General features: G+C 40.4%; 1 protein-coding gene across 3 annotated transcripts in view; it reads left to right on the top strand.

The window, feature by feature from the left end:
* Positions 1–15,196, top strand: part of PICALM (phosphatidylinositol binding clathrin assembly protein) — a 70,867-nt gene extending 55,671 nt beyond the window's left edge. The window contains exons 19-23 of one of the 3 annotated variants that reach the window (XM_019472609.1): positions 2,524–2,547; positions 4,262–4,321; positions 6,442–6,546; positions 12,753–12,855; positions 13,840–15,196. In XM_019472609.1, coding sequence (XP_019328154.1) covers positions 2,524–2,547; positions 4,262–4,321; positions 6,442–6,546; positions 12,753–12,845 — 282 coding nt within the window. In that variant the 3' untranslated portion in view covers positions 12,846–12,855; positions 13,840–15,196. The remainder of the gene's footprint in view (positions 1–2,523; positions 2,548–4,261; positions 4,322–6,441; positions 6,547–12,752; positions 12,856–13,839) is intronic. The other 2 variants (XM_009281327.2, XM_009281328.2) reach the window with 2 other exon arrangements.
* The last annotated feature ends 390 nt before the right edge of the window (positions 15,197–15,586 follow it).

Raw genomic sequence — 15,586 nt, 5'->3', positions numbered from 1 at the left:
AAAATCTTGAAACAGAAATAATCTGGGGGGAGAAAGTTTGTCTTCCTCTTGTCTTCCTCTGCTGGTCTATTTATTGTGGAGTAAACGGAACTACTAAAAAGTGAGTATGTTTAATCAAATGTTAAACATTTTGATTTTCTTGATAGTAAGTTTTTATGAAAATACAGGTTCATACCTGTGCATAACAACGTAATGTTAGCCTTCAGAGCACGTTTGGGATTGTACTTTGTTTCTCCTACAAGGTATAATGAATTGTTGAGAGCTGTTGGAAGGTGATTGTAGACTGAGTGGTAGTGACAGTGATAACAGCAGGCAAGATGTCCTCCTGTGTCTGATTCCTTTCAGGCTTTGTCCATATCTTTAGGAAACGAGGTCATCAAAATGTTTCTTTGTAGTTGTAGGTAATCTTAGCACACCTTATACTTTGTGTGATCTGAGTGTGTGCAGAGCTGTATTAAAGATTGTGAAACTACGACCTCCGACTTGTGAGTGACGTTTAGACAAGTGAGTTTTGAAGCAGGGCATATTCTAGAGTAGTGAACATCTGCTCTAGCAGCAAAGTTGAGAATGCAACTAGCAAATTTCAGGCTTATCGGGACCATCTGTGCCAACTCTGAAATCATTCAGAAATCTAGTATGCAGTTGCTCCTAACTAAACTATCTTGACCCAAGAAAAGTCAGCTAAACTAACTTACCTGTACTGGGGAACTTGACTGAGATTAGGTAAAGCTGGGGTGGCTCATGTTGAATGTCTTACCCTACTTTTCCTAGGCAAAACAGGCTGTCATGAGACCTTTTATCAGCTCCTTTGCTAAATGAGTTTCTTCGCTAACAAAAGAAGCCACATTTCCAAGAGGAAACGGTGAGGGAGTTTTGTGAGAAAATCCAATGTTTTCTAACAATTCTTTAAAAAATTTGTTTGAAGTGATGTAAACTGGACTCAGCCAGGTGAAAAGAAACTGACAGGTGGTTCCAACTGGCAACCCAAGATTGCACCTACAACTGCATGGAATGCACCAACGTTGGTAAGCAAATAGTGAGTTCCCTGCAACTGAGATATGCAGGCTGATGTATAGCAGAGAAATTGGAAAGTGATCTATGGTTGCAGTACAAGGGTAGTAGAAAATTGGTCAGTTTGAGATGTGTACTGCTTGGATTTGTTTTTCTTAGCTGTGCGGTTCTAGCAAATAGTTTGTGATGTGACATGTGCAGGTTTAGCAGAAACTTCAGTAGAGTTTGACCAGCCTCTCTCATGGCACGAGAGCAGCCTTCCTGTTTCACTCAAGTGACATAAAACTGAATTCTGGGGGGGGGGGCACTTTGCAGTCCAGAAAAGTAGAAGTGTGAAAAGTATGTTCTTCAGGTGCACTGATACGTCAAGTATGTATACATTACAACTCAGCCTGCTCTGGGGGTGAGAACAGGCCGAGACGTTAATCCTCTAGATACTTGTAGAGGTGTCTGTGCAGTGATGTGGGCTATAGCTTCCTTAATGTACGTAACTACTGCTTTCCTGCCCCGATGTGCACAATTGTTTTTAATGCATGTCAATTTTGGTGATCAACTTTATAGTGTCTGTTGTAGCAGGTAGTATTGGCAAGGATTTTTGGGTAGCACGTAGAGCAAGGGTTCTTAATTACATGTCCAAAAAAAAAAGTAGTTAAGAGTTTATATGAATAGCTTTCACAATGCTAACAGAACATTTTTGCATGTGAATCCCACTCACCCTTTCACCAATGACCTGGAGAACTGTACGTGGACAGAACAGGTGACAAACCGCCCCCAAGGATTTATTGCATCTGACTGGGGGAGGTTGAATCCACAGTGCAATAATACAACGTTGAGGATTTGGAAAGAGAGAGCTTGTCTCCCTGGATCCACCACCTCTTCCCTACTGGGTGTCCCTTATCAACTCACGATATTTATGTAGGGAGAAATGTTTGTGGACCTTACTGGAGGATGTGTAGATATTGAAGAAACTGTAACTACTCACCTGCTTTAATGACTGGTGGTTTGAGTTTACTTGTGTGCTTGAATCTGTTCAATAACTCATGTCTTGTATATACATCTTCTTGTGATAAGTCATTACACTTAACAGCTTTTATTATTTAGAGATACTGTTGAGACACTTCTCTTCCTGTGAAACTGTTCTATTAACATAAAAATCTTGAAACAGAAATAATCTGGGGGGAGAAAGTTTGTCTTCCTCTGCTGGTCTATTTATTGTGGAGTTGCTGCGGCTTGCTAAATAAATATGCTTTGGAAAATAAGACTTTCTTTTCTTTGGAAAAAAGGCATATACCAAATAAATGGACTATGCAAAACAATTGCAAACCTAGTGATGATGACAGTATCACAGGTGTACGTTGTCTCAGTAAATGACTTGAATTACAAGAATGTGTTGGGGTAAACATTTAATGTATTTGTGAACTAAAATGCTATCTGTGTATATTCTGTTGTGTAAGTATTTGCTTCTAATCCAGTGTTATTGCATTATGTAATTGTTCTCCCTGGGAAATACAGAATGGCATGCATTTTCCACAATACGTAAGTGAAACAACCCACAGCCTTTTTGCAATCGACTGGCATGCTGATATTAACCACTGCTGTTGCAGAATCTCATAACCTTCTTGCTATTTACACATTTCTCATTTTAAAATCTTTGGTGTGCCAAAAATTGAGCTTTTCCTAGCATACACGAACTTCATAGGTGGTCTGCAGGCTCTTGACTCGAATGATGGCATGGGAAATACCAAGATTATTTTTCCTTGCTTTAAACTGTACCATTTGCTGCCAGAGAGCTGGGGTGTGTGTCTGTGCTGCCTTTAATGCACTCGGTGAATTTTGAATGAAGATAAAAATGTTTGTGTTTGAATAACTGCATGAAACCTCACGGGCTTGTTATACTTGGCACTTTATCCACGTTTACAGTAGATCTTGATTTTTTTTTATTTTTTTTTTTAGTGGGGAGAGACTAATATGGCATTAATGCTCATACGAAAAAAGAAAATCCATGCTGACAGTTTACAAAGGGCAAGCAATAACCTGTGCTTGCTGTCTGAGGAATGCAGTCTTTCATTGCAAAGGATTTTTTTCTTTATGTCAACAGTGATATTGGTCTTTCCCTGTATTCTGTTTTTATTGCAGGGTAACTCTGTAACTAAAGGATGGTAGGTCCACACTTGAGCACTCAGAAATAAATGTAGTCAGCATGTTTGTGTGTGTGTAGGTGTGGGTACACAAGCAAAACAAAAAAAAAGTAATTTTCAGGATAGCTTTGCCAGTTGAGTGAAATATATGGACAGTACACAGTCTAGATAATTGTCGATCGGGGAAACCTGTTCTAATGGCAATTGAAGTGCCAGTGACACTGGCTACTCTCTATGAAAAGGCAGCTGATACCTTAGAACTGAATTCAGAAACAGCTTTGCTGATGTCCTATTCTTGATGTTACAATTTATCTGCTTTAGTTAACCCAGTGTGATTAATATTTTGTCGCTTCCCTCTCTTCTGTATCAATAATCTCTGTGTACCAAGAAATGCGTATGGTCTTTGTCTTGTCACGAATAGTAATCCCCACAGCAATAGCATGAAAATTACTGTTTTTTCTTAAAGGAGAGACTAACAGGAGGTGGAGTGGATAGACAGCAAGTTATCTGAATATTTATAAGCACCAATTTCTAGTCTGAAAAAAAAAGGTGTTTTGTCCTCGTAAGAGTTAATACTAATTTAGAAAGTGGATAATGAAACTGTAGAACAAAGATGATTAGGATATGAAGAACTGTCTTTAACATATTTTTCTTTCTAAGAGTTATCAGCTGTTTTTTTACCTATATGTTGCCAAGTTGTTTACAAAACGTAGCTTCACCCCAGGTTTTGTCTGTTAACTTTTATGAAGTTACAGGAAGATTGCTGTCAACTTAGATTAAGGGTAATACCAAAATATCTGCAAAGTACTGAGAGGACTTTTAACCTGTTCAAATTCACTGTACTAAGTGGGTGAGTGAGAGGGGATGCAAGCTGGATATTCATGTTAGAGCTGAATTTATATTGAAGCATGGTAGGAGAATCCCCATAGCGTGTACGCCCTGGCTAAAGAGAAGAGAATTCCTGTAATGTTGGCAGAAGCAATGGTAATTTGGTCTTTCAGTCTATATTCATAATAAGCTACGTGCTGCAGTTGACCCTTTTAGAAAGCAGTGTCTCACCAGCATGCAGCTGATCTCTCCTCCCCTCAGTTCACCACTGTTTTTCGCACCAGGCACCACCTGTAATGGCATATCCTGCCACAACGCCAACAGGAATGATGGGCTATGGGATGGTAAGTGGAACTCCTGCAACTCAAAGAAGTCAGATGCTGTGTATCATTTGATTGCTTACAGTTTGGTAGCAGACGTTTTTCTGAACTATTTTACTGAAGACTGACTGTCAGCTCCTTTTGGTTTATTCTTCACCACATAATTAAGTCCTGGTTTTCTGAACTGCTTCAGTGGGTTTTGTCTGAAATTAAGTCTGCCCTTTCTTACCTCACTTAGTTTTTCATAAACTTTTTAAAATGAAAACAGTGTCTATTCTTGGTGGGCTTTACTGGTGTAGAAATAAGTGTATCATGCGAGTATAGCTACAGTCACGACAGGAATGTTTTATCAGTGAAGTGAAACCTTCCTTAAATACTTGCTCCCAACCTCAGCAGAAGGTATCTGTAACGATCGATGCTACAAAACTGCGAGTTTGTGACACTGCCGTGTGTTATGGTGTTGGTTGAGAATTGAATCTTTGTGACACACCAGTACCGGAAGGCTTTTGACGTAAACCTGACCTTGCTGCTTGTTGCTCTGAAAAGTTGTTCAAATTTTTTTCTCATCTCAAATTTTAAAATATTTCTGAAATTATATGCCTTAACTCTTCTTTATTAGTATGGTTTTGATGTAGCACAGCTTTGCTGGGTGAATAAAAGGGGAGAGAACAATTATTCTGTTAAATGGCTCACAGATTAGTCTAACAAAAATAAGCTAAATGTTTCATCATATAAACAAATTAGATTAATGATTTATAATTTCTATATGCTCAGTAAGTGAACTTCAAAAGTAGCCAACTGTGTTCTTGAGGGTCTTTTGGGAGAGCATCATGTTCCCTGTTACCCATCCATGAACTCCTGTAGTATGTTCTGTGCAAAGTCGTGGTGAAACTCCCTTTAGTGTTGATTCAAACTTGATCTACACCGCTTTGCACTGACGGTACTGGAAGCATTTTCTTGGTTATTTTGATTCAGCAGCTGGGGAAGGTAACATTTCTAGTGTATAGAAAGTAATCTTGCGTGTTCCGTAAAGCAGCTTTCACCGTGGGGTTTAAATGCCAATGTGAAATGGAAACTGGAATTAATAGGAGCCATAGCTCTCTTACCCTGCGTTGCTGTTACTTGTTCAAAAGCGTGCAACGTCTGAGTGGACGAGTGAGCCGGGCCATTACAGAATGACCGGTAGGCTTTATAACACATCCTGAAAACTGTTCTGGCTTGTCCAAACTTTACTCAGGACATTTACTGCTAGGAATCTCTGAAATGTTAACCCATTTTACAACCTTTGTGTTCAATTTTTCCTAAAAGTAGGAGGTACCGTAGTTCTGAGCATGGCCAGACTGAGGGCATACTGGGACAGGCAACTCCGTTAGTACCTTAGCATTCCCTGGCTGCTGCATTGTGCCAGCAGTTATTTTTAACTTTTTTCGTAGAGTGTTTTCATCAGGGTTGGTTTCTTGAATGGGTTCACCATGTGATTGCCCGAACAGCTGGTTGGCATGATGGGAGGAGTACCGGGATTAGTCAAGGAAAAGCTGCTTGGAATGGGGATTGCTTCAGTAGGACTGCTGCTGGGTGTCAACCCAAGCCTGAGGGGAGTGCCAAAAGCAGTGCCAGAGATGGGCATCTACGTAAAATAAATAAAACCTGACTTCTAAGACCATTAATACATGTTAAACTCTTAGTTTGGCTCGGCCAGAGTGTCAGTAACGTTAGACTTTGATTGCATAATGACTTAATATTAATTGTGCATACAGTTCTCAAGTTTTCTTGAACGCCGTCAGCTCTGCATTGGTATCTGTGAAACTGTTCTTGTGCTTTCGAAGGCAGGCAGGGAAGTGCCGTCAGACCTCAGTTTTGGGAGCAAGAGGACCAGCACAAACGCTTGTGCTTAAACAAGTATTTTAGTGTTTCGGATCTTTGCAGCAAGAGATTAAATGGGCTCAGTTGTTACTGAGAGTATTCCTTGAAAAGGCTGTAATGTTCCTTTCCAGTAACCTTTACTTGCAGAATATTGTAGAAAGATCTTATATGATTGCATATATCAAATGTGACCAAAATTTACCATTTTCCTTTCTCTCCTTAAATACTTGCAATGTATTAATGCTATGTGTGATTTGATGTTGTCTGGATTTTTTTTTTAGCCGTCACAGATGGGAGGCATACCGGTAATGACACAGCCAACTTTAATATACAGTCAGCCGGTCATGAGACCACCGAACCCTTTTGGCCCGGTACCGGGAGCACAGGTGTGTATATTCTAAATAACTGGTGCTAGGAACAAATTGCAGCCGGGTCAGTCTCTTTAGAATAACTTTCATATTTTCTTGTGTTGGACAAATGTATTGGCACAAGCCCAGTAGTTCATGTAAGGATTGCTTCCTGGCTTCTTATATCCAGGTTGGCAGCATCAAGTTTGTTTTACAGGAGCAAAGAGGATAGCATTTTAAGGCATTGTTTTTTCTGGGAATGTGACTGAGGTTATCCTCAACACTTTAGTGAAAGGATAAGAACAGTTAACGTCTGTACCGTTTGCTGAAGGCAGGCTTCTCCCCCAAAGCTTGTGTTCTCTGCTGCTTTACCTCCAAGTGTAGCATGGTGAGATTGTGCTATTACAGCTTTTTCCTAAGTATATGTGGCACTGTTCTTTGACCCGTTACACTTAAAAGTATTAGATTATAAAGTAACCAAGTCTGGCAGTAGCTATAAACTTTAAGTGTAAGCTGCATGCTGATATGGCAGCATTTTGCAGGGGACAAACAGGGTGTATGTAGCCTTTTAAGTCTATGGCTGTTACAGATGGGTTCGAAAAGAACACGGTATCAAACTTGGTGAAGCTTCAACCCAACATCTGGTAGTCAGTACTGACCACTCTCAGCGGGAGGCACATGGCACGTGCATCTAGTCTTAACCGTTGTATCCTCTAAAGGTCTTTGTCTTCCTCTGAGTTTTTGCAGAAGATGGTATTTACAGCATAGTGAAGATACTCGATAGCTCTACAAATCTGTCTGGCCTTTCCCTGTTAAAGGTGTTACGTTAAATGGAGCATTCCTTAAATTGCCTGCTTTCCTGCTTCCCGTGATGTCGTGTGTAAATTCATTACCTGACGTACTGGAATAAAAGAGTGCGCTGAAGGGTTACTCTGAACATTGAGAAGAACCGACTCTATCGATACTGGAGTTAAATACCTACCTTTTATTGTTTGTTTTGCAAACTTCTGTCACTGGGAAGTGTCTGTCTGAACTCACTGTTGTAACCCAGTAGCCATCTGAAGATAGGGGTTTTTTTTTTGCAGTAGGAAAAACACTGGGGAAAAAAAATAGCGGGGAGAGGGGATGGACAACCTTGAACGCCTTCATACTGTTTTCAGAAAATATTGAGACCGTTAAGACTTTGCTGTGTTTGTGAACCATAGTTGGAGGCAGAGCCAAGTTCAGCTGGCAGATCAGAACTCCAGTATTAACAGTGTGGTTTTACTTACTAGTCAAGTGTTTCTTTGTCAAAGTTCACGCTGCACATCATGCCTCTGTTAGGAAACTGTGATATATTGGGACTGTATTTTGATCTTACTATAAAGAGCTCTGGCTTTATAGGTGACTTTAAAAACATGCACATATAAATTCACTCAAGTATATGTTGGGGGGTGGGTGTGTTTTTGGGACTAGAGTGTGGAGGGAAAAGAATTCAGCAGTAGGTTGGAAAGGAAAAGAACCTCAAACCTTTCTCCAGTGCCTGAATCTGATCCTTAACAGGAGAGGCTGTGTTGTGTGCTGCCAGTGGGCAGTATGTCCGTTGTCTTTGCTAAAATAGATTTTTTTTTAAAAATTTTTTTAAAAGGCTTTATCTGAAAGGGATGCTGTTAGATTTCTTTAGCTAGAAACACAGTTTTCAGTTGGCTTTCTCTTGGACTTCTGAGAGCTGCTTTGCATGTTCACTGTCATTTAAGTGATTTGGTGTCGTTCACCTGGGTTTTATACTATTTCAAGGGGAAAAAATGTGCTTATGATACTTAAATAGAGAACAAGTTAAAGGATCCTTAAGGATAAGAGGTTTTTTCTGCAATTCCCAAAACATCAATTTTGAAATGTCCCTTTTAAAAAAAAAAAAAAAAATCTGCTGCCCTGCCTAATTCGGTTATAAACAGGTAGGTAGGTCTGACTAGGTAGGTGAGCCTTTCTGCTTCATTTGACATTGCAGGGCTTGGTCTAGGTTGAATCCCAGCTGGCTGTCATGACAGGAGAAAGAGGAATTAGTCACAAGTGAGGTGTGTAGAGCTCTATTTATTATATCTATCGCTTATCTGACAACATGTTTGGCTCCTGTGAGAATTAATTTGCAAGACAGCACACCCTTTGAATCGGCATTTGCTGTGCGACCGGGAAGGGTTTTCCCCGAGACACGCAGTCTGCGTTGCTTGCGGGTGTTGAGTTTTCACAAGTCTGACATCAGTAAAGCAATTTAAATGAAGCAAAGGCTGCGTGCGAGAGCTTCTTCCTCATACGCAGCAGAGATGGCATTTACTAACCTATAGCCACGGAGGGGAGTTACAGTAGTATTACACTAAATTTACTGTACGCTTAATCTTGGGGTTCTTGTGAGAGCATATTTGTCTGTTCAGGTTTAGTTCGTGCTCCTGTTGTGCCAGAAATAGAAATGGAAAATAAAGAAATAAAAACGTGTGTTCTTGGGGTGAGTAAACAAATCTTAGAGTGCATAATGGTTGTCTGAAAGGCTCACAATTCAAACGGCCTACATCCCACGTGAATCGCTCTAAACACCGTTATTCTAATACAAGTTTTGTCCGTGGTGTCATCACTGCCAAAAAGTAAATTGCTTTTAATATTTACGTTTAAAGCACTGGATTATATCACTTACCTCTAGTCTGCTGATAGATCTTGGTTGCTGTCTGCAATAAAGAAACTTGAATGTACCTAAAAGCATAATGACAGATAGGAAGTTGTTGCCAAAAAATTATATTGCCAAGTTGTGGTGTGTTGGGAACTCCTCCTACTTTTGTAGACGGAGCGGTAAAATAGGCATCCCATGTTGTCCAGTTTCTTTGTGATTTTAAACTGGTGTTCCTAATTTGATTTTCTTAAGGATTTGTTTTAATAAATATACTTTTCCTACCTCTAGACATACCTATTTTGCCTCTGAAGTGTTCTGTTTACATGCATGCAATTTTATTTCTAATTGTTGCTGTCAAAAGCAAGGGTAGTTTGGGTTTTTTTAAGGGCAAAATAATTTGAAACAGTCAAGAATGAGACTTAGAACAGTTGCTGCTTTGAAAATCTAGGTGCAGGAGTTATTCATAGTTTTAAAAGAAACTGGTGTGTACCTCTTTTCTTTGAAATTACTTATCTTGCGTTAGGGTCAGTACTTCCCACTTGAGAAATAATAGTTTTCATCATGATAAAATAGTAGGTTTTCCTCACTGCAAAATGTTATATCGTGCTACCCAGAACAGTGAGAATGGTCGGAGCTGTGTGATTAAATTTTAGCTGGTGGAGGGGGAGAGAGTGTGTGTGTATGAGGAAGGGACAGGCTGAATCAATGGTCCAAACAAGGTTAAAGAGTAGCCAGAGCGACGGCAGATGTGATACCGTACAGCAAACGCAAAACATTTCAGGCAAGCCAGATCCGAATAAGATACAGTTAACTGGAATATAAACTACCCATTGTAAGACCTGAGCGTCGTAATGCACAACGGCGGCGCTTGAATGTTCACCGCCACCAAAAACATCGTCCTGTTAGCTAATATAAAATGGTAGAGCGCTGACAAATCAGTGGTGTGCCTCTAAGTGTTACATAGTCTGGTCTGATTACCCCCAAAAGGACATAGCCTTAGGAGGGGAAGCAGCTGGGTAGTGAAAATTTTATTCCATTTTAAATCTTAAAGAAATTACTCTGCCTACTGCCAGCATCTGTGTGATGAATTGTAACACTGCAGTTGTTAACGTCACTGAATCGTACAGAAAAAGTAGTAGGAGCGAGCGCCTGGTGATGATGAAAATAGGTAAATGTACAGATGAGCAAGTTGGTTGGGGGGGGGCGGGTGTTGGTTTTGTTTTTTTAATGTTTTGTGTTTTTGAAACTGGAAGAACAGGCTATATAGTTCGGGGCAGACTTATGCCAGAAAGTAGACTTCACAGGTGCTCCTTTGGCACATTAATCCTAAAATATGTGCTAAAACAGCTTGACAGACTCATTTAATGAGAAACCAGTATCTAGCTAATGTTGGGAATTGGCATAACACTCACGTGTGGAGGGGTTCTTCTGTGTTTCTGTGACTCCGGGGAGTTTTTGTCTTTGTTGGAAGCAGCAAGAAGTGACGACTGCTGTTGGAGGTGAGACTAAGCTTTGGGTCTGATCCAGCACAGTGTTCATTTCAGCATTTCAGATCACACAGGCGCAGGGCAGTAAGGAGGCTAAATCCACAGTTCTAGGTGTATTAGCGCTGGAGAAACTGATGGCCAGCGCTGTTGTGTTAAATGCTTCTCCTTAGAAACTGCTGCGGTCGGTTCCGGTTTTCAGATATGTTTGTAAGCGGTATTCTGGATAGATGCAATGGAGGAAACTGTCTAACTATACTTTCCACATTTTGTTTTAGGCCTCCTTTTTAATAATTAGAGGAACCTCATTAAAATACATATTTACTGTAAGGTATTGTGTCTTGTCTGAATTTGGCTGTGGCATCTAGGAAGTAGCATTGTCAAGTCCTTGCCCAGTATTTAACCCGAACAGGCTTCCTGAAATTTCGCCTCTGTTTCTGGTTACATGCTGATGTTGCACAAACGTCAGAGCTCTGAACCTACCAGTCTTCCACACTGCTTTCAAACTGGGACGTTATTTTGGACTTGATATCAGTTGGAGATTTGCCAACTCAATTTAACAGGACTTTTAATATGTGACTTCAAGCCATTTGACCGTGAAGAGGAAGAATGTCTCATGAACTCCAGTCGCAGCAGGCACGCCTTGCTGAAGTTAGGGCTCCGTTGGACTTTATCGTTAGTCTGGCTCAAATCCTGGAGAGTGGTGGGGTCTGTGACCTGCGGCTTTCCAAAGGGAAGAACCAAGTTTAAAAGGGGGAACTTCTGACAACCTGAAACTGCTTCTCAAGCACTTCCCATTCTGCCTCATGACTCCTCCATAATCTGTTTATGGGGACTGGATCCGAGTGCCCTATTGGGAGTGGGGTTTTGGGAGGGAGATAAAGATTCCAACCCAGATAGAGAGTGCTGATCCTGAAAGAACTCCTCCTCCCCACGTGGTTTCCGAGACAGACATTAACGTGAAAAAAATTAAATTTGCAATGGTGATATTTACACTCTGGGCACTTTTGCAAGCAGTTCCCATAAGCATGTTCCCTGTCATGCGTAGGTTGGCAGGCATTCAGTATTTCTAGAGGAAATACCTCTTCATACGATGTTTTTTGCAGTGGGTATGAAGTGCAAGTATGCACTGGTGATTAGTGACTCAATTATGAGTAAATTGTTAGTGATGGAATCTGAAATGGAGAAAGTTGACTGTTTTACTTGTAACTGCAAAAACATGCGAGCTCTATGAGGGAGGAGAGCAAATAGAATTTAATAAAGCACCATTTTATAAGGGGGAAAGTACTAACAAAGAAGGAAAAGGGCTAAAAAAAAAAAATAAATCAACAAATAGCAGATACTCTTGCAATTACGGCCTGGAGATTACTGGTCCCTTCCAGCAGCAGCAGCTGGAACACCAGTATTACCTACTTGTAAATTATGTGCTTCATATGGCTGAATTTGTAGTGTGGTGCTTTAAATACATGGCTATAGGGTGTGATTTTTGTTAGTACAGATAGTATAGATTATCGGCCTCAGTCTTCAGTTCCCGCCTAAAACGGCAGCGGTTGACAAACTCTCATCCAATTTTTTTTTTCCTACCCCCAGAATATATCCTGTGTTCTCCTTCTGGGCCCCAAATTGACAACTGTCGGTTGTCTGCTCTCCAGCTTCTTTTTATACACAACCTATTTTGAGAGGAAAAGATGCTGAAGGCTGTTCCTTCTGGAGCTGCCGTGCTCTGGCCAGTCCCCCAGCCTCATCTCTCCCTGCCAATACGTAGTTTTGCCAGTAAAGCGGGGAGAGTGCTAACCTGTTTCACAGGAGTGTCAGGCTTAACATTTTGTATCTTCTTTTGAAGAAAACCGCTGTGAAAGTGCAAGGTTATCTGCTTATTTGGCAAATGCCAATTAAGTTTCCTTTCTGGAGGGTCACATCCAGCTTGTTTCTGCATTACACCGACCATTGAAGAGGCTTTCTGTTTTCCATATGACCAAACACCTTGTTTTAATAGTTGATTTCTGCCAAGTTTGCCTCTTAACCTCCCCTTGTCCTTTCATTACATGTTCAGCTTTCATATTCTGTCATTCTGAGACCTTTTTTTCTTTTTCTTTCCCTTTCTCTGTCGTCTTTCCTACTAGCTGTCTGCAGCATCCAGCCCTTCCAGTCAGAGTCCTCACAGAGCCTCAGGAAAGGATCCCTTTGCAGAGCTCTCTCTCCAGGATTTCTTGTAGAACAACTTAGGTATTGTCCATTATTCTGGGGAGATGCTGGTTTTTGTGATATAAAGCGAAATTAAAGTTCTAACTCAAGTTTTATTAACATGACTAGAACTGTTCCTGAAGAAAATAAAACAAGTCATGTTGAGTTGGAAGCATTGTGGAAGTGACTTGGAAACTCCGTATGCTTAACTGCAGCAGTTTAAAGGCCCGATCAAGTCATTTTGCTTCAGTTTGCTTGGAAATAAAGTTTGATAGTTGCTTTCCGAACTGCAAGAGACAGCACACAAGGTAGCTTGCTGCAGCTGGGGAGAAGGAACTGGTACTACTGGGTATTTACCACTTCATCAGGAAAATGCTCAGAGTTCGTGTTTATCAGCAAGCACCTGACTGCTGCTGGCAGTCTGCTCGTGCACTTCACCAGATTGCTTGACCAAAGAGTTCACTTCATGTGGGAGAAGAGACTTGGTTTCAGGTGTGCGAGGGTTAAATTTTGGTACAGATGTGCACTGGAGTTCTGTTCTTTTTTTTATCAGTCTGGGGCAGGTGGGAATTAAATACAAAAATGAGTGAAAACATGAAAAAATTCAAGAATACGTAGTGTAAAGAAAGAGTAGGCTTTATTGCACGCAGCATCTGCTTTTCTTTGGGCGCTTCCTCTGGTTCAGCGTGAAAAGTGACCTTGAGTTCTCTTTGTAATGATGTCGATCCATGTTACGCTGCCGCTGGTGACAATGTTGCATGGCGAAGTAGTAGTGGGTTTTTATTGTTGGACAAACCAGCTTAGTGCAAAGAGGTGTTCCAAAGGCTGGTGTGGTTGGAAAAACCTCCTGATGGCTTTTGGTTGCTTTCTGGCCCTGTTTTCATAAAATTTTTGTTTCTATTCAAAGCTTCAGATCTTGGGGTAGCTTGGGCATTTGAAGAATGTATATTTTTTGAAGAAAACACAGGTTTATAGTGAAGTCCTACTTCTGTTGGATGTTAACACGAGGGTTTTTAATCTTTCCAGATTCAGTTTATGTAACTGCGTTAGATGGAAGAGAAAGGAACGTTTCCGAAAAGATGTGCTCACCAGTAAACCCCCACTTCCAGGAAAAAAAAGAACTTCATTCTCTCAAACTCTCCTCTTCCATTAAATGATGTGGTGAAATGATGAAGGCCAATGAAGGAACCCGGGACAACTCCGTAAGAAAACGTCAATATACAATACAAAGCCAAGAATTGCCATGAATTAAGACTAAGATCTATTTTTTGTCCTGGTGACTAACACATCAATACTTTCAGCTTCTAATAATACCCATAATCAGTAACATACGAAGAGAAGCCTTTATTCTGGAAATTGAGATTGGTGTTTGGAAATGCTGTCTGGCATGGAGATGCGTCCTTTACCGTAACTCGAAACAAGACTCTGGGCAGGGGAGGGTCAAATCCTAACTCTTAATTCTGCAGTTACCTTTTCTTCAGTCCTCACAAATGTAGGCACAGCAGTAACGGAAATTAACTTTTTTTAAAAATTATATATTCAGTTTGCAGTAGACATTCCTTATGTATTATTGTTTGTATTTATTTATGATTATCAATTTAACATTAATATTGTATCAAAAAAACCTCCTTATGAAAATGAGTATGGATGTATACAGTATGTCTGATTTTTATCCACAAAGAATGAATCTGATTCAGAATGCTTTTCAGCTGACATACAGAGCACTAAATATTTTAAAGGTCTGAATCTAATGAATTCTCAGCATATATGGGAATTAGGGAAGAGCTGTAAAATGCATTAATCCTTATAGTCAATTCTGTGCCTAGGATTTTGCAAGGGAACAGTTAACTGACTAGAAGAAGCACTACATTTTTAATTCAGCATTAGTGCATTGGGAAGGAACTTTATTGCTTTGTGCTTGGCATGTCATTATTTTTACATTTGACATTATAAGGCCTTTCCAAAATGAATGTGAGGAATTGCTTTCACTTTAAGACTTTCCTTCTTTCCTGTTATAAAAAAAAAAGGTGTTTGTGCATTGGGGGGGAAAGCCTTTTCATTTGGCTAGTGCCATGATTATGATCATGTACCTTTTAAAAGTAAAAAAGGGGGAAGTAGCTTCCTTACATATGTCTAGTGGGTATTTAGTTAACGAAGAATTAAAGTAGCACTGTTGATCGGTGCTTTGTGTAAATACATCATAACTTCTGGGTGGAGTGGGGCCTTCAGAAGGATAGTCAATGATATGAAAGCAATTCTGTACATGAATTCAGCATACTTGCTGCATTGTCTCTGCAGATTCTATTTTTGTTTAAAATATTAAAATGTATGTTAGCAAAAATGGGTGGATTTTCAAATAAAATGCAGCTTCCACAGAACTTTTGTTACAGTATGAAAGTCTGAGGTGCTTCTTTTCTTTTTGCTGCTTACAATGTGCACTGATAATGGCTTTGTTTACTTAATAAAATACCAAATGTATTTCATATGTGCATATTGTATTCCAGGAAGTGCAGCGCTGTGAATCTGAACGGCCTGATCTATACACCATCTTCCTGGTGGTGGTGCTGCAGTAGATGGCCTTGGTTCTGCTGTAATGAGTTGTCTCACTAAGAGCTGGATTCATAGAATAGTTTGGGTTGGAAGGGGCCTCTAAAGGTCATCTAGTCCAACCCTCCTGCTGTGGGCAGGGACATCTTCAACTAGAGCAGGTTGCTCAGAGCCCCGTCCAGCCTGACCTGGAATGTTTCCAGGGATGGGGCATCCACCACCTCTC

This window comes from Aptenodytes forsteri, unplaced genomic scaffold (genome assembly GCF_000699145.1).
Source record: "Aptenodytes forsteri isolate BGI_AS27 unplaced genomic scaffold, ASM69914v1 Scaffold180, whole genome shotgun sequence".
Classification (NCBI taxonomy): Eukaryota; Metazoa; Chordata; class Aves; order Sphenisciformes; family Spheniscidae; genus Aptenodytes; species Aptenodytes forsteri.
Note: the sequence above shows the minus strand (reverse complement) of the source record. Positions and strands in the feature narration are given on the sequence as shown.